This window comes from Pristis pectinata, chromosome 1 (genome assembly GCF_009764475.1).
Source record: "Pristis pectinata isolate sPriPec2 chromosome 1, sPriPec2.1.pri, whole genome shotgun sequence".
NCBI lineage: Eukaryota > Metazoa > Chordata > Chondrichthyes > Rhinopristiformes > Pristidae > Pristis > Pristis pectinata.
The window spans coordinates 143866013-143884101 of record NC_067405.1 but is presented as its reverse complement, the minus strand read 5'-3'; the positions used below and the strand labels follow the sequence as shown (position 1 = coordinate 143884101).

The following is an 18089-nucleotide window of genomic DNA, read 5'->3' as shown; positions in this document are numbered from 1 at the left end:
CCTTTGACCATCCCCCGGTGGATCTGCTCTCCCCTCCTCCCCCACACCTGCCTATCACTATCTCTTAACTGCATCTACCTATCACCACCCTGTGCCCACCCCACCTCCCCTCTTTTGTCCACCTATCACTGCTCTGCTTTTCCCTCCTATATATTGGGCTTCCCCTTTTCCTATCTTCAGTCCTGAAGAAGGGTCCTGACCCGAAACGTTGACGACCTGCTTTTCTCCACAGATGCTGCCTGGCCTGCTGAGTTCCTCCAGCATTATCGTGTTTTTCATCTGGATTCCAGCATCTTCAGTCCTTTGTTTCCCTCCATGTTATGCCATGTCCTTCAATACTGCACTAGACTTTCAGCTTGGATGATATGGAGACACAAGGCACTGCAGATACTGGAATTTGGAGCAAAAAAAAAGTTGTTATAGGAACTTAGTGGGTCGAGTAGCATCTAGAACGTAGGACAGTACAGCACAGGAACAGCCCTTTGGCCCATGATGTTGTGCCAGACCAGTTAAGCTAATGACACTTAATTCCTTCTGCCTGCACATGGTCCGTATCCCTCCATTCTCTGCACATTCATGTACCTATCTAAGAGCTTCTTTATCGTATCTGCCTCCACCACCACCCCTGACAGCCCATTCCAGTCACCCACCACTCTCTGTATATAAAAAAACTTGCCCTGCACATCTCCTTTGAACTTATCCCCTCTCACCCTAAGTGTATGCCCTCTAGTATTAGACCTTGCAGTGCCAGCGATCCGGGTTCAATTCCCGTCACTGTCTGTAAGGAGTTTATACGTTCTCCCCATGTCTGCATGAGTTTCCTCCGGGTGCTCTGGTTTCCTCCCACATTCCAAAGACGTACGGGTTAGGAGCTGTGGGCATGCTATGTTGGCGCCGGAAGAGTGGCGACACTTGCGGGCTGCCCCCAGAACATTCTCAGTAATGCAAAAAGATGCATTTCACTGTGTGTTTCGATGTACATGTGACTAATAAGTAAATATCTATGCCTCTCATAATTTTATAAATTTCGATCAGGGTGTTGTGGCGAATGAGTCTGGCCCCGTTGCCATGCAACATTCCAGTCAGCTGGGTGTTGCTGTACTACCTGTCCTTTCGTGGAAAAGTTCTTCCAAGCAAACACCTTTGACCAGGTCCATCAGGCAGTGGTCAGCTCGGAACATCGTGCAGACACTGCGGGACAGGGACTCCATGGATACGGTGGAGTGGTTCCCTGAGCAAACTGTCCAAATCATCTAGCAGAATGCCTCATCACCAGAACTCACCAACAAGCACCAAGACCTCACTTGGCTGGCAGTGAGAGGGGCCTTCCCAGTCAGATTCTTCCTGTACAGTCGAAATATCATCCCCAACACACACTGCCCTCGGGACGGCTGTGGTGGGGAAGAGACAGTCACCCACCTCTTTGCAGACTGTGGATTTGCTAAGAGGGTGTGGGGAAGGATGCAAGTGTCCTTGTCTCAGTTCATCCCAAGCAGCTGTGTAACAGAGTAGTCTTCGATCTGCAGGCTGTTCCCAGGGTCACACACCAAGACAGACATTGAGTGCTACTGGAAGATCATCAACTTGGTGATTTTCTTTGGTCTCTGCAAACTTGTTGGTCTTCCAGCAGAGCGAGATGTCTGCAAGGGAATGCTGCCGACTGACACGTGCCAGGCTTCAGGAGTATGGGCTGAGGGAGGCACTGAAGCTCGGTGCAACCACTGCTAAGGCTCTGCGGGGAAGGACCACAACCTGGGCTCCTTCCGCTACCAGACATGGAGGGGATGAGTTGGGTGGGGAAGCCCCTCAAACAACTGAAATGGTGGATCACCTCAGGGGGCCGCATGAGTGGCGATGGTGCTATGTTTTAGAAGAAAAAGTGTTAACTCTACTGAACGTATTGACCAAATGACACTAAGAAAGTAAAAGGTTTTTGCACTGTTTATTTTTGTGTGTATATATTTCATCATGAATGAAGTTTAATTTAAAAAAACTCTATCAGGTCTCCCCTCAGCCTCCAGCGCTTCAGAGAAAACAACCCCAGTTTGTCCAGCCTCTCCTTCTAGCACGTGCCTTCTAATCCAGGCAGCATCCTGGTGAACCTCTTCTGCACCCTCTCCAAAGCCTCCACATCCTTCCCGTAATGGGGCGACCAGAATTGAATGCGATACTCTACACGCGTCCCAATAGACAGTTGATGTTTCAGGTTGAGACCCTGAAGGGTCTAGATGAACAATCTAGATGAAGGGTCTCAACCCAAAGTGCCAGCTGTCCGTTTCCCTCCACAGATGCTGCCTGACCCACTGAGTTCCTCCAGCAGCTCATTTTTAGCTTGGATTATATGTTCATACTACGGGAGTGGAGGTTGATCCCAAACCCCCTACTGAGTGATGTGATTAACTCCAAAGGGGATATCCATATATTTTCCCTGGGTTTGCAACAGCATCGTTTAACCCTCTGGCTGTGGTGGATATAAGGACTAAACTTTAGAGAACAGGTTTTCAAACATGGCAGGAGGGATAGAGGGTGTGTGGTGAGTTGTGATCAGGTGCAACTATGGAAAAGTAAGATTGTATTCAATGTTTATAATTATAATGGAATAGGGGTAGGGCAGAATAAAACTTTCGATGGAATGGTGCAATAAAAACATTTGGGAGCATCTGCTTTAAAAAACATTGACCAATCCACTGCTCCTCCCTGCAAGAGAAGCCTGATACTGGGGTGGGGGTGCTTGGTTGTGTGGGAAAATCTGAGAAGCTGGGATGTTTATTCCAGAGGACTTCAATGACACTGATATGGAGACACAAGAGACTGCAGATGCTGGAATCCGGAGCAAAAAAACAAACTGCTGGAGGAACTCAGCGGGTCAGGCAGCATCTGTGGCGGGAAGTGAACAGTCGACGTTTCAGGTTCAGACCCTTCATTTGGACTGAAAGATAGAGGGGAGAGAGCCAGTATAAAGAGTTCGGGGAAGGGGTGGAGCAACAGCTGACAAGTGTTAGGTGGATCCAGGTGAGGATGGGTGATAGGCAGAGGAAAGAGTGGATACGTCCGGATGTGAAAGGTGCCATATTAAAGCAACTCCTCTTACTACAGGAAAGTGGGTAAGAAGAGATTCATTAGACATGCCCAAAATTATGCGGTCCTTTGATTATTGACAGGAGGAACCTTCACTGTTGGTGGTTATGTAACCAGATGCAAACTTGAAGTGGTTGACAGAGGGGAAATGATAATCTCTTTTACATAATAAATCATAATCAGAAATGCATAACCTGAAAGAGTGGTGGAAGCAGATTCAACAGAAATTTTCAAAAGCCAATTTTTGAAGTGAGAATTTTGCAGGGCCACCAGGAAGGAGGTGGGGAATGGAAATAAAAGTATAATTTTGTACAATTTATGTTTAATTTAAATTTTTGTTGTGACTGTTGTGTCTAATACTATGTGTCTGTGATGCTGCTGCAAGTTTTTCATTGCACCTGTGCACACATGGACTTGTGTATATGGCAATAAACTCGACTTTGACTTTGAATTGAATTTTTAAAGAACCACTGCAGGCACAAATTGCAGTTATGATGTATACTTCCAATATAACAAGTATGGTCATTGGAACTAAATACGTAAAGTCATAATCAATCTCAACTTTTACATGGTGAAGAATTCAGAAGTAACCAAATATAAACTGAACAAGTTCAATGCATGGATAATTTTAAAAGGTGATTTTTCTACTTTTGTCTCTCCTAGTCTGCCCGGGCAGTGAGAGTACTGCGAGAATGTATAAGACTCAAACCAGATGATCCCACAATCCCGCTCCTTGCTACCAAGTTGTGCATCGGATCTCTTCACTGGGTGAGCATCGTGGATTCTCTACACATTAAAGTGTTGATTTTACAGGTGTATCCTTGGCCTTGCCTTGATCACTTACCACTGATAGCTGCCTTACCCCTGCAACTGACATGCGTATTTATTACAACAGGTGAACTTATTCCAGTAAATGATGGCCCTATTCCCAGTAACTGATGACCTTATTCCTGTAACAAACACCCCTATTATAACTGACCAACTTATTCCTGTAACTGATGTACATATTTACCATAAATGTGTAAATGTTGGGCCTATTTTTGGTGAACTTGTTCCTGTGACCAAATCCATAACACCTGTAACTGATAACATTATAACTGATGACCTTATTTCTATAACTAATGACATTTTCCTACTGCTGAAGCCCTGTGGTCCTGTTTCATGTAACAGACAGCCCATTCTGTTATATCTGGCGATCTTGTTCCTGTAACTGGCAGCCTTTAATACTTCCCTTCAACCATTTGGTTCTTGAACCTACCTGCATAGCCCTAATCACTACTTCAGTATAGTAACACTATGATCACTTTGACCACTTTGCACGACAATGAATGTTGTTTATATTTTGGTTCTAATTGTGTTCTTTCTTGTACAATTCTTGTATAATTTATGTTTTCTTCTTAATGTTGTGCCTCTAATGCTATGTGCCTGTGATGCTGCTGCTGTAAGTAAGTTTGCCATTGCACCTGTGCATACACGTACTTGTGCACATAACAATAAACTCGACTTGACCTGTAACTGATGCCCATATTTATTATGAGAAACAAAGGACTGCAGATGCTGGAATCTAGATGAAAAACATGATGATGCTGGAGGAACTCAGCAGGCCAGGCAGCATCTGTGGAGAAAAGCAGGCGGTCAACATTTCAGGTCAGGACCCTTCTTCAGGACCCTTCTCCCACTTAGGTAATCCACAACCCCCTCCCCCCCCCCCCCCCCCCCCCCGCCACCACGCTTCTTCTCTTCTTCCCATTCCCAGCCTCTTTTTTTTCTACCTTTTTTCCCCTCTCTCTCCTTACCTTTGACCCATCCGCCGGTGGATCTGCTCTCCCCTCCTCCCCCACACCTGCCCATCACTATCTCTTACCTGCATCGACCTATCACCACCCTGTGCCCACCCCGCCTCCCCTCTTTTGTCCACCTATCACTGCTCTGCTTTTCCCTCCTATATATTGGGCTTCCCCTTTTCCTATCTTCAGTCCTGAAGAAGGGTCCTGACCCGAAACGTTGACCGCCTGCTTTTCTCCACGGATGCTGCCTGGCCTGCTGAGTTCCTCCAGCATCATCGTGTTTTTCGTCTGGATTCCAGCGTCTGCAGTCCTTTGGTTCTCTTCTAACGGGAGCCTTATGGACTGTAACAGATCAACCTACTTACTCCATCTGGTCACCTTGTTCTTGTAGCTGACCGCCTTATTCCTGTAACTAACAACTTTGTTCTGATAACAGAACTGTATCCAACAACCTTATTCCTATAATTTTCAGCCTTGTTGCCTGTAAATGACGGCCCTATTTATTGTATCTGGTGACCATTGGGTTCCTGTAATTGACAGACCCATTCCCTGTAACTGACGACCTTGTTTGTTTAAAGTAATGACCTTATCCCTGTAATGGATGACATTATTTCTGTAACTGAACTCCCATTACCTGTAACTGATAGCCCTCTGACTTCCCGTAACTGATGACCCTTTTCATGCAACCAAAGTTCTTGTTCCTGCAACTGCGGCCCTGCTCCCTGTAACTGATGAGCTTTTCCCATAATTGAAGCCCCATTGCCCGTAACTGATGGCCCTATTCATTGTAAGCCATTCCATTAATTGACAGCTTGATTGCCTGTGACTGGCAGCTCGATTGCCTGTAGCCAACAGCTCAACTGCCTGTAACTGAAGCCATCTTGATTATAAATGATGGTTCAGTTCCACATAAGTGACAGGTGCATTTATTACTCTGCAGACCTTGCGCCAGGAACTAAAGGCCTTATGGATTACAAGTGATGACCTTGTTCCTGCCACTCACAGCCCTATTATATTTGGCAACTGTGTTCCTGTAACTGATAACCCTATTATTATATCTGGTGATTCAGTGCCTGTAACCGCTGCCCTATCTCCTGTACCCATCCTCTTGCTTGTAACCGATGGCCCAATTTATTATATTATGTTAAGGACAATATTGGTATAATTGGAGTCCTACTGCCAGAAACCGATGGCCCTATTTATTATATCTGGTGACCTTATTTCCTTTGCTGAACCCCTAATGATGTTAAATGATGCCTCTGTTCCAAGTAACTGACACCTCTATTCATTACGTCTGGTAACCCTATTTGTATGCTAATGACCCTATTGACTATAAAGGAATTAGGCTATATCTCTCAGTCATTACTATCATTATATGGAACATAGAACACTACAGCACAATACAGGCCCTTCGGCCCACAATGTTGTGCCGACCTTTAAACCTCGCCTAAGACTATCTAACCCTTTCATCCCACATATCCCCCTATTTTAAATTCCTCCATATGCTTATCTAGTAATCTCTTGAATTTGACTAATGTACCTGCCTCCACCACCGCCCCAGGCAGCGCATTCCATGCCCCAACCACTCTCTGGGTAAAAAACCTCCCTCTGATATCTCCCTTGAACTTCCCACCCACTACTTTAAAGCCATGCCCTCTCGTATTGAGCATTGGTGCCCTGGGAAAAAGGCACTGGCTGTCCACTCTATCTATTCCTCTTAATATTTTGTACACCTCTATCATGTCTCCTCTCTTCCTCCTTTTCTCCAAAGAGTAAAGCCCTAGCTCCCTTAGTCTCTCCTCATAATCCATACTCTCCAATCCAGGCAGCATCCTGGTAAATCTCCTCTGCACCCTTTCCAACGCCTCCACATCCTTCCTATAATGAGGCGACCAGAACTGGACACAGTACTCTAAGTGTGGCCTAACCAGAGTTTTATAGAGCTGCATCATTACCTCGCGTCTCTTAAACTCGATCCCTCGACTTATGAAAGCTAACACCCCATAAGCTTTCTTAACTACCCTATCCACCTGTGAGGCAACTTTCAGGGATCTGTGAATATGGACCCCCAGATCCCTCTGCTCCTCCACACTGCCCAGAATCCTGCCATTAACTTTGTACTCTGCCACTTCTCAGCCCAGCTCTGTATCCTATCTTGTTCCTGGAACTGCATCTCTTTTGCCTGTAACGAGTGGCCCCATTCCATATGACTGACCACCTTATTCCTGTGAAAGATGGCTCTCTGTGGTATACCTGGTGACCTTGTTCATGTAAGTGACATCCCTAGTCCTCATAGCTTGACTCCCTTATTCCTGTAACTAAAGCCTTGATGCCTGTAACTGATGACCTTATTCCTATAACTAGGGCCCTGTTGATCATTAATGACTGCTCCTTTTCTATGTAACTGACAGCCATCAGTATAATATCATTTGTGCTGTTCCAGTAACCAACAGCCCTGTTGATTATAATTGATGGACCTATCCCTGTAACTGATATCCCCACTGCCTGTAACTGCCGCACACATTTATAGGCAGGCACGGCAGAGTAGCAGTCAGCATAACACTATTACAGCGCCAGCGACCCGGGTTCAATTCCGGCCACTGTCTGTAAGGAGTTTGTACGTTCTCCCCGTGTCTGCGTGGGTTTCGTCCGGGTGCTCCGGTTTCCTCCCACGTTCCAAAGACGTACGGGTTAGGAAGTTGTGGGCGTGCTATGTTGGCGCCGGAAGCATGGCGACACTTGCGGGCTGCCCCCAGAACACTCTACACAAAAGATGCATTTCACTGTGTGTTTTGATGTACATGTGACTAATAAAGAAATCTTATATACCGCTTATCCCTGCCAACACTATTCTCTGCATCAGCTGATTGTATTTTAATTACATTCCTCATAACTGTCACTCTTATTCCCTCTATCTGTTGATCTTATTTCTGTTTTGATGTATTCAGTCTGACCTTGCTCCCATTCACTGCTGCCCTTTCCTTCTGGCCCTTTGCTGTTCCATATTTCTTTACGACATAGGAGGCCATTCAGCCCATTGAGCCCATTCCCCCCATCGAGCCCATTCCCCCACTAATTTTCCCTGTAACTTATTCTCCCTTCATTCCCTCAACTCCCCTCAGATTCTCCCACTAACCTACACACCAGGGACACTTTACAGCAGCCAATTAACCCAGCAACCTGCACCTCTTCAGGACGTGGGAGGAAACTGGAGCACCCGGGGGAAACCCACATGGTCACATGGAGAACGTGCAAACTCCACACGGACAGCACCCAAGGTCAGGATTGAACCTGGGTCACTGGACCTGTGAGGCAGCGGATCCACTGGCTGTGCCACTGTATCTGATGCAGTTTAACTGTTCCTTTTCTTGTCAGGTGTCCTTTCCCTTTCATATCAACCTCATTAGCACCCTCCTCAAAATCCCATCCGTCACTTCTCTCTCCATGTGAGCAGGTGCTCCTGCTCTCCACTCTTCTCCAGTGACTTCAAGGTGTTGATGACATCAAATCTGTGCACATCCTTGCAGCTCCACGTTTGAATCACTGGTGAATTTTCCTTCTCTACCAAGCAAGCCACTATCATGAATAGCATCCTCTGTGACGGATGGTAGGAGTCTGTCCCTCCTTAGGTCAGGAAACATAAACTTTGAGGTGGCTAACCACACCGTTCTCCTCTCTTGTTTCTCCAGCTGGATGGGACTGCCCTTAGCTGCCTCCAGTTCCATTCGTTCAGTTGTTGCTAGAGAATCTCAGGACACAGGGCTTCGACCTGAAACATCGACAATTCCTTTCCCCCTACAGGTGCTGTTTGACCTGCTGAGCTCCTCCAGTGGATTGTTTGTTGCTCCTGCAATATCTTCTCTTCCTGATTTTCATTTACATCCAAAATGCAATAATTTCCACTTATGAAAGCCAATCTGAGTAGCTCTTTCAGTACTGCTACTGTAGCTGTGTTGTTGGACTGCTTTTCTTACATTCTGTTCTGGATAAACCAAAATCTCCTCCAATTATTTATTGGGAGGATTGAAACCATTGCTCTTGACTCCTGCAACAAGCTATTCACTGGTGCAAAACTAAATAAAAACCACTCAGCTGCTCTGTCTCACATATCCATGCTGAGAGAAATAGGAATGACAGGTCGAAGATCTCTCACCGGAACAGCAGCTGCCTGATCTGTTGAGTGTTTCCAGCATTTCTGTTTCTGCTTCAGATTTCCAGCATCTGCACTGTTCCTATTTTCATCTACTCACTGGGGACCAGTTCTGTCACTTCTGCCCGGGATGGAATCAGATTGTTTGCAGTGGAGGTGTCTCCTTTGGCCTCACACTCAACATCTAAATTCACATCCTGTCCATCAGGAAGACCACCAGCTTCTATCTCTGTCATATGCTTGGACTTGGCCCCTACCTCAGCTCATCTGCTGCTGAAGCCCTCATCTATAACCCTGACTCAAGTATTCAATTGTTCTGCTGGCTTAGCCTCTCATTGTTCTCCCTCTGTAACCTTGAGTTTTTAAAGATTTCTTTATTCGTCACATGTATATCGAAACACACAGTGAAATGCATCTTTTGAATAGAATGTTCTGGGGGCAGCCCGCAAGTGTCGCCACGCCTCCAGCACCAACATAGCACGCCCACAGCTCCTAACCTGTACGTCTTTGGAATGTGGGAGGAAACCGGAGCACCCGGAGGAAACCCACGCAGACGCGGGCAGAACATACAAACTCCTTACAGACAGCGGCCGGAATTGAACCTGGGTCGCTGGTGCTGTAATAGCGTTACGCTAACCGCTACACTACAGTCTCGAACCCTGACCTCCCTACTTCAATCACATTCAAACAACTGTACACCTATTACCTCCTAACCTCTATCGCTATCGCCACCCTTCCCTCCTCCACCTGACTCCATCTGCCCATCAACCGCTTCTCACCTGGATCAACTGTCGCTTACCAGCTCTTGCCCCATTCCTCGCCTCACCTCTTTCTACTGGCTACTTCCCCTCTACCTTTCAGTCCAGACGAAGGGTCCCCACCCAAAACATCGACTGTCCATTTCCCTCCACAGATGCTGCCTCGCCTGCTGAGTTCCTCCAGCAGCTCGTTTTCTGCACCACACCCAACCACTGGTGCTGCACCCATCCCATAACTAGCAGTTGTCTCGGCTACTGTGCCATCTTTCCCTTTCCCCTCCCCTCTCCGCGTTCCCTCTTGCCTCCCCCTGCTCCTTTGTGTTGGTCGTCACTATTGCCTCTCAGTTCTTGTCTCCCTCCCTCTGCAGTTGATGCTACTTAACACCACATCTGACCCAAATGTTTAAGAATGGTAATGTTGGATCCGGTTATTTTCGAATCCACAGGTTCTTTCAGGAGTCCAAGAATGAGTTGTAAACAACTTGGTGCTTCACAAAGTTTTATTGGAAAAGTTTAAAACAAAGAAACAGTCACAGAGCACATGGCACTGGCTTTACTACTGGGAGATGAGCCGAGACAAAAGGAACTAAAGATGAGCTTGGGCCGGGGGGAGGGAGAGGAGAGCAAGAGATTAACAAAAAATGACACCTTTTATACCTGAGATAAGAGATACTCCTTAGCTAACAGTAGTCCAGTCAGGAAACCTATTAGGTACCTGTGGCCAAACCAACCAATGAAAAAAACATGTATTCACCTGATGGACGAACCAGTAAGCTACTAAGCGGCCATTCCTTGTGCAGCCACTTGAGGTGCATTAAACACTATACATGTTAAAAAAAACTAATTAAAACAGTTGAATCCAACAGTAATTCAGGGCCATGTAGAAGTGGCACAGAAGTGGAGGTGAGGCCCGGGGTAGATCAGCCTTGAGGGGCTGAATGGCCTACTATTTTCTCATGTTCTTATGCCAGTAGCTTCACCCCTGTTTCTCTTCTATGCCAAGTTCCGCTGATACTAACCCAAGAGCACGTATCATTTCCACTTACTAATTACATCCATCCCTAGAACTGTGCTTCACATACTCCGGGATCGTCTTTCCCTTAACAGTACAGAGCCCCGTTCCCAATTTCCCAAATAATTCAGTATCCCGTGCTCAGTTGATTACCAAATCTCATGCCATCAGTCCTAGGGACCAACACTATTGCACTCACACATCTGTACCACACCCACCCATTGTCATGTTCCCAGGGCAAGACTCCCCCTCCTGCATGTCACCACTGCTACCCCATGGTTCCACATCCCATGCTCCTGTACTGATGCTTCCCTGTACTGCAGTCTCAAATACCAGTGACATTCATCATCTGTAGAACTGTGTACAGTGGGAATGAGGAAAGATTGATGAGGATTCTTTTGGAAATTTACCCTTTTTTCAAGCAAGACTTAAGTGGTGCTGATCAGAGTTTAAGTGTGCACAGCTGTTGTTTTATAGACACCAAGTCCCTTTGTGAAGATGGCCATGAATATATTTGCTCTCTCTGCAGATTTCTTTTATTACAGAATCCTTTGTAAACCAAAGCATTGATCATCGGTGTGGCTGGTTTGAGCTGTTCAGCATTCTGAGAGTTCAGCATAGTTAGGCTGAAGCTCATTAGATTGCAGACAGTGTTGTCACTAGCGTTTCAGTGTAGAGGGGCAGGACCAAGGCCCACAGAGTATAGGTAGGTACTGCTGTCTGTCAGATTTACTGATTAATCTTAATCTGACTCTGCTGCTGCTAGAATTGAGGCTGCCTGCCAAAAAAGGAAAATCAGAGCCTGGGAGAGAACCACAAAAGGGGAGGGAAGAAGTATGTTTCTCACTAACCAGTCACAGCCTCAAGGGTTTCTAATTGTTTGATAGAAATATGCAGATACACGAGCTGCCTGTTGTGGAATTTAGCCAGGAGGCACATGCACCATGTTGAACCCTGTGTTCCAGTCAGTGCTGATTGAGCTGATGTTGATCGCTGGAACAGTTCCATACAGCTGCTGTGTGCTGTTGTGGAATGCATTGTGAATCTTCTGAGCAACACTTCTAACAGCCTAGGAGAGATGCTGCTTTTAAATGCTTTTGCCCCTCTGCCCCTTTGCATCATCATCCTCTCTGTGATATTAAGGTGTGTTAGAGAGTCATAGAGTTATATAATAAGGAAACAGGCCCTTCGGCCCAACTGGTCCATGCTGACCAAGATGTCCTATCCGAGCCACTCCCATTTGCCAGCATTTGGCCCATAACCTTCTAAACCTGTCCAAGCCATGTCGCTGTCCAACTGTCATTTGGAAGTTGCTATTGTACCTGCCTCAACAACTTCCTCTGGCAGCTCATTCCACATAGATACCACCCTTTGTGTAAAAAAAGTTGGCCCTCAAGGTCCTATTAAATCTCTCCCCTCTCACAAATATATGCCCTCTAGTTCTTGATTCCCCAACCCTGGGAAAAAGACTGAGTGCATTCTATCCCCTATCTATGCCCCTCATGATTTTATACACCTCCATAAGATCACCTCTCCATCTCCTACGCTCTAAGGAAGAGCAAGATCCTCTGAGAAACAGGAGGGGTAAAACCCTGCACCAGATATTGACACACTTTGCCCCATTTTTATGCCATAAAATGGGTGAAGTCTACAGCAGTTTCCACCCTGGTATGTCCAAAAAAACTGAATGTGACCCCACATCAAGTTCTAAGATGTCATAGCAAGCTTACCACATCAGGTTTGACATCCCTAAGTTCAGGACTAGTGAGGGGGACATTAACTAGGTCTTCCCTCTCCTAATTGGAATCGAATGGCTCCTGTTGGTATGTGAACAGATCACCACTCAGTCATATCCACAGCTAACATGACCTACACCCAAGTTGAAGTGACCACCTAGAGAAGGAAAGGAATTGGTCAGTGCCAAAGAAATATTCCCTATCCAGCTTCACTGATTTCTGGAGAGGGTAAGGCAGGTATCGTTTGCTTCAAATATCGCAGACGACACTGTTCAGAATGATGTAATGCTGCAGACTCCTTTGGCTCATTTTCAAAGACGGATAGGAGGACAAAGCAAAATGGAATCTGGTATTTGTATATTGCACGGTGTAGCTTTAATGCAGAATTAATCTTTACCTAATTGGTTGATCTTCCAAGTTGGTATTGTTGAGAGGTACACAGGCAAGCAGTTAATGGAATGTAATATTAATGAGTTGCCGAGTGAAGACACCTGGACTGGTGGTATAATTGGATATACAGCCTTTAATTTATGATAATAAATGACTTCTGTCTCATGTCATTTGCAGGCACAAGTTAATTAAATTGGGATTAAGGAAGCAGCTCAAGTATTTCAAATGATTTCAGCCTTTGAAGAAAAACACACAGAAGCTTTGTCCTTCCTGTTAGTCTCTCTATTAGTGTCTCTCTCTGTTTGACTGATTTGCCAAACCACCCCCCCCCCCCCCCCCCCCCCCAACTTGCCTCCATCAAAATCAGAAGATTGTCTGTTCAATAATCAATGTGCTGGAGGAACTCTGGGTCGAGCAGCATCTGTGAGAGGAAAGAAATTGTGGATTTTTTCGGTCGAAACCCTGCATCAGGAGATCCTGATCCTATTGCAGGGGTTTCATCCTGACACATTGACAATTTCTTTCCTCCCACAGATGTTGCTTGACCCCCTGAGTTCCTTCAGCAGATTGTGTGTTGCTCCAGGTTCCAGCAAGTGCAGTCTCTTGTGTCTCCAGATTGTCTGTTCAATCTACACTCCAGAGCTGTGATTGGACAATCCGGGCAGAGGTCATGATGCACCATCAGAGGTATCATCTTTCCAATTAATCATTGAACCAAGATCCCATTGACCTATTCGAGGTATCGTTGGAGACAATGCCCCATTGTTCATGGGAGAGCTAGGAGTTCTCTTGGTGTAGGGATCAACGTTAATCCCTCAACCAGTATTAACAAAAGAAATTGATTACCCGGTTATTCATATCATCAGCAACTATGTGATCTTGTGTGTTCTTTACACTTGCCATTTTGAATAGCAGTCACTGCCCTTCAAGGAAATTCATTGTTTATAGATAATCTTGAAAGGACGAGTAAGCCACCAAATATATAAATTCTTCCTTTCTCTATCCCTTTCACTGTTTCGTTAGAAGTAGAAGCCATTTGGACCCTCATTCCTCTTCTTGCATTCAATAAGATCTCATCTAATGTTTTAACTCAGTGCCACTTTCTTACACTAACTCCTCGATTCCCTTATTATCTAGAAATCTGTCGATTTCCATTTTGAATATACTCAGCCCATTGAGCTCCCACAGCTCTCTTGGGTCAAGTATTCCAAAGATTCACCACCATGCTTAAGAAGTTTCTTACTCTTGTAGTTATGTACAATACAAATTACTCTACGTGCAGCATTCCTTGATGTTTTCTCTTCCTGCCCTTTTCATAAACTGCTTGGAATAAGTTGAAAGCAGAATTGCGAGGAACTGTGGATGCCCTCCTCACCCTGACTCTCTATTATTCTATTCACGTTGACCAAATTGGGATTCTAGCTTTCCCACAGGAGAAGCCAACAGACGTGCATAAAGAGCCAACACTCGTCAATAAGGAGCCAACACTCATAGACTAAGAAGATCTGCAAGGCAGTAGTAGAGGCGCTAGAGATTTAATTCTGTGTTCTAGCAACCAATTGACAATTGTCATTTGTGATCCCATCACAAAGTGAGTTCACTCATGTCACTCGTCAATCTGACATGATTGAACTCGTTTTGTGATGGGATCACAAATGTAATCTGCCAAACTGTTGCTGCATTCCTGAAGGTGACATGTTGGTGGGATTATTGGTAACAAGTTGGTGAGTTAAGTAAGGCTTCAAAGTGGTTTAAAGAATTTTGTTTTAAGGTAGAGAAGGGGAGAGAGACTACATCTCAGAGTGTCTTATTGATCAGTAGTTGAGCTTGAGCTTTTCAATCCAGATAGGGAAAGGATGAATAAAAAAGCAAGCCTTTAATTAAACAGTGTAAAAATAAATTAAAATGTTTAACTCCATACCACATCAGGGTAAATTTGACCACACCAGGCACTTCTACTTTCCAGTTTGCATTTTGTTGCTTCAATTTATACCCCAGCAGAATAGATTGCTGTAATGATAATTTTACTTTAAAAGTGTACTGTGTTTAAGATACCAGGGACATTCTGTGAAGCCAGAATATTAGCTAGGTAAGACACTGAGTATCGGAACTGTAAAGATCCCTGGCCTGTGTTTAATTTCCTGACCACAGCCAAGGAAGCAATAAGCTTTACACAAAAACTAAAGGAAGTTATCGGATTTATACAGTTACATTAGAAGATAACGGGCGGTCATGAAAAATGTGGAGTCTTTAACCAACAAATGGCAGATTTGCCAAATAATTACACAATGGAGAAGGATATTAATGTACCTGACATTCTATGAAAGGTAATAACAAGGACTTGAACCTGCTGAAGTTAATATAAGCAAGAAAATAATATTTGTAAAAGTAACAACATTAAAATCGTTCAATCCTCAGCACCCTTTTCTTTCTACTTGACTTTTTATAGCTGATACCGCTGGTGCCTTAATAATAATTTTCCTGGAAGTTTTTACGTCTGGATTTAACTATGTCAATAAATTCTATAAATGAGAATTTCGGAGCTGACGTACGACATTGCCTTTTTGTTTTAACTATCAGTGGTTTTTCTTTGCCTTTAACACGATTCTTTACGTTTGTTCTCTAGTTGGGAGAGGCCAAGCAGTTTGCTGAAATGGTGACCGAGATCAATGAAAAACCTGAGTTTCGAGCTAAAGGCTTCTTGGCTCTCGGCTTAACTTATAGTCTCCAGGCCACAGATGGTAAGGGCGTCATCAAAACCCATAAAGCTTGACAACCTGGCATTATGGTTGATGCAGTGTCACACACTCTTTCGGCACAACATGGTGGGCCGAAGGGCCTGTTTTGTGCTGTATGGTTCTATGTTTCTATGGTTATATTCCCAATCCAGTGAAAATGGGGATCATCAGCCTTTCCTACTCCCAACAGGGGTTCAAGGTCACAGAGTCCAATACCCTGTCAGTTAACCTTCCTCCTGTAACCTCCAGGAGTTTGTCACCCAAGCTTCTGATTGACTGAGTTTAGTAGGTGACATGCACCCATTATGACCCTTCTAACTCCAAAAGTCATAAGTCTTAATAAATCTGGTGGGCGTGAGCTCTGCATTCCCTCAGCCCGGCCCCCCTCTCCCCCAATACCTTGAAGCTTTCATCCCCTCTGCTTCAAATTCTTATTGTTGAAAATGCTGCATCTCTCCATTTTGAGGCATTATAGCCAAGGGCTGGGATTTGCCAAACCTGGTTGGACGAATCAGAGAAGGGTTCATCCCATTAATCATCTTTCTATGAGAGCACCAGCCTGATAGGAGTATTGTCACATACTGACCGCATCACTACCCATAGATGCAGAAATTGGTCCCTCAACATGTTCAAACCGATTGGTCCATTATTGGGAGCTGCTGCAATGCCAGGTCTCCAACTAATCCATCTTCCAACCATTAGGACTTGGTTTGCACGCATCTTATGGAACATTTTATTAACAACATTGATTTTTTTATTTCCCAAAGCAACATTGAAAGGAATGCAAGAGGACCTCCAGAAAAAAGCACTGCGAGCATTTCAGAGGTGTGCATGATTTTTAAAAAAGGATCTATAAATCTCATTGTCAGAATAGCTAAAACGTACTGTTGCCATGACAACTAAAATGGATGAGACATTTTACTTGCAAGCTTTATTCACACGCACAGCTCTCTCATGGAGAGCAAGGACAATTTCCTACTCCAGAGTAAGTGCTAGCAAATTACTGGTAGTATGAGGCCTATTTTTGGGATTAATTGGAACTTATATTTGTGTAGGTGTCTGATAATCATCATGCATGGAATAAAAACAATGGTAGATCATGGAAAGGAATTCTTGGGAGAGACTGATGTTAGCATCAAGAAAAGGGAACAGGCTTCTTTGAAGTACATTCAGCTGCAAAGCTTAACTGCTTCTAAACCTCCCCCAGCTATGTGTCTATACCCATTACCAAGAAGACCATGGAATTCAGCTTAGAGCACAGTGTTCCACCCCTCAGGTAGTGGTTCTTCACTGCGCAAATATGGAAGTTTCATTCCTTGGGACCCACCTTCCTTGTAGCCTGCTTTTCAGGGAAGTTGCCAGAATGAGAACAGTCTGTACTATTGGCTTGTATCCATGATGAAATAATACAGAGTACTTTCAGGACAGACACAAAGATGAAATAGAGAATTTTGCCCCTCCGCATTTCCAACTGGAATAGTGATCCACAGTCGAAAGCTCTCCAGACACAAGGGACTGCAGATGCTGCAATCTGGAGTAACAAACAACCTGCTGGAGGATCTCAGCGGGTCAGGCAGCCACAGATGCTGCACAACCCGCTGAGTCGCTCCAGCAGGTTGTTTGTTGAAAGTTCACTAGACCGGCTGCAAAGCCCAATGAATGCTCACGAACTTATCCACTCTTTTGTTCATGTAGAATGAACCACAGCCTTGTCCATGTAGGTCAAGGTCAGTGTAATGCCCATAGGTTGATCATATACAGTAGTACAGAGCAGTGCCCATCAGATTCTTACTGTCAGCTACATTGTTCGTGTGGCACAGTGAAATGGGTTGCTCATATCACAACAGTGCCTGTTGGGTTGCCAACCTAGCACAATGCAATGTCATCTGGATTGTCCATTTAGGACAGTGCATAATCATTCGGTTGCTCATGTTGTGTCCACTCAGTTATCCGGAGTACAATGCATTGACCACCAGCTTGTCCATATAGCACAGTTGCCTTATCCATTGGGTTGACTGTTTAGCACAGTGCAGTGTTCTCTGGGAAAACTGCACCTGGTAGACCTCTCTAAAATTAAAACAGAAGTACTGGGGACACTCAGCAGCTTATGCAATATATGTGGAAAGACAAACAGAGTTAACATTTCAGGTGGCCTTAAATATTTTCTCTGTTTCCCTTTCTGGAGATGCTGATTATTTCCAGCATTTTGTTTTTATTATGGCGCAATACAGTGTCCACAATGTCGTCCATATGGCACAGTGGATATGCATAAATGCAAGGAAGGGTGTGTGGGTTGGATTTGTTAGAAGAGATATAGGGAGCATCAGATGAATTGACATTTCATAGATTGGAGGTAGTAGGAATATTCTGATCTTAGCTCCAATGAAATGAAATGACTTCTTCAGTCCAGTCAAAACCAAACTTTCTTACTCACTCTTGC

At 44.8% G+C, this 18089-nt stretch overlaps 1 protein-coding gene across 2 annotated transcripts in view; it reads left to right on the top strand.

Moving 5' to 3' along the window:
• ttc7b (tetratricopeptide repeat domain 7B) overlaps positions 1 to 18089 on the top strand; it is a 374815-nt gene that overhangs the window by 166856 nt on the left and 189870 nt on the right. For both annotated transcript variants that reach the window (XM_052013468.1, XM_052013458.1), the window contains 3 exons: positions 3742 to 3846; positions 15538 to 15652; positions 16417 to 16474. In XM_052013468.1, coding sequence (XP_051869428.1) covers positions 3742 to 3846; positions 15538 to 15652; positions 16417 to 16474 — 278 coding nt within the window. The remainder of the gene's footprint in view (positions 1 to 3741; positions 3847 to 15537; positions 15653 to 16416; positions 16475 to 18089) is intronic.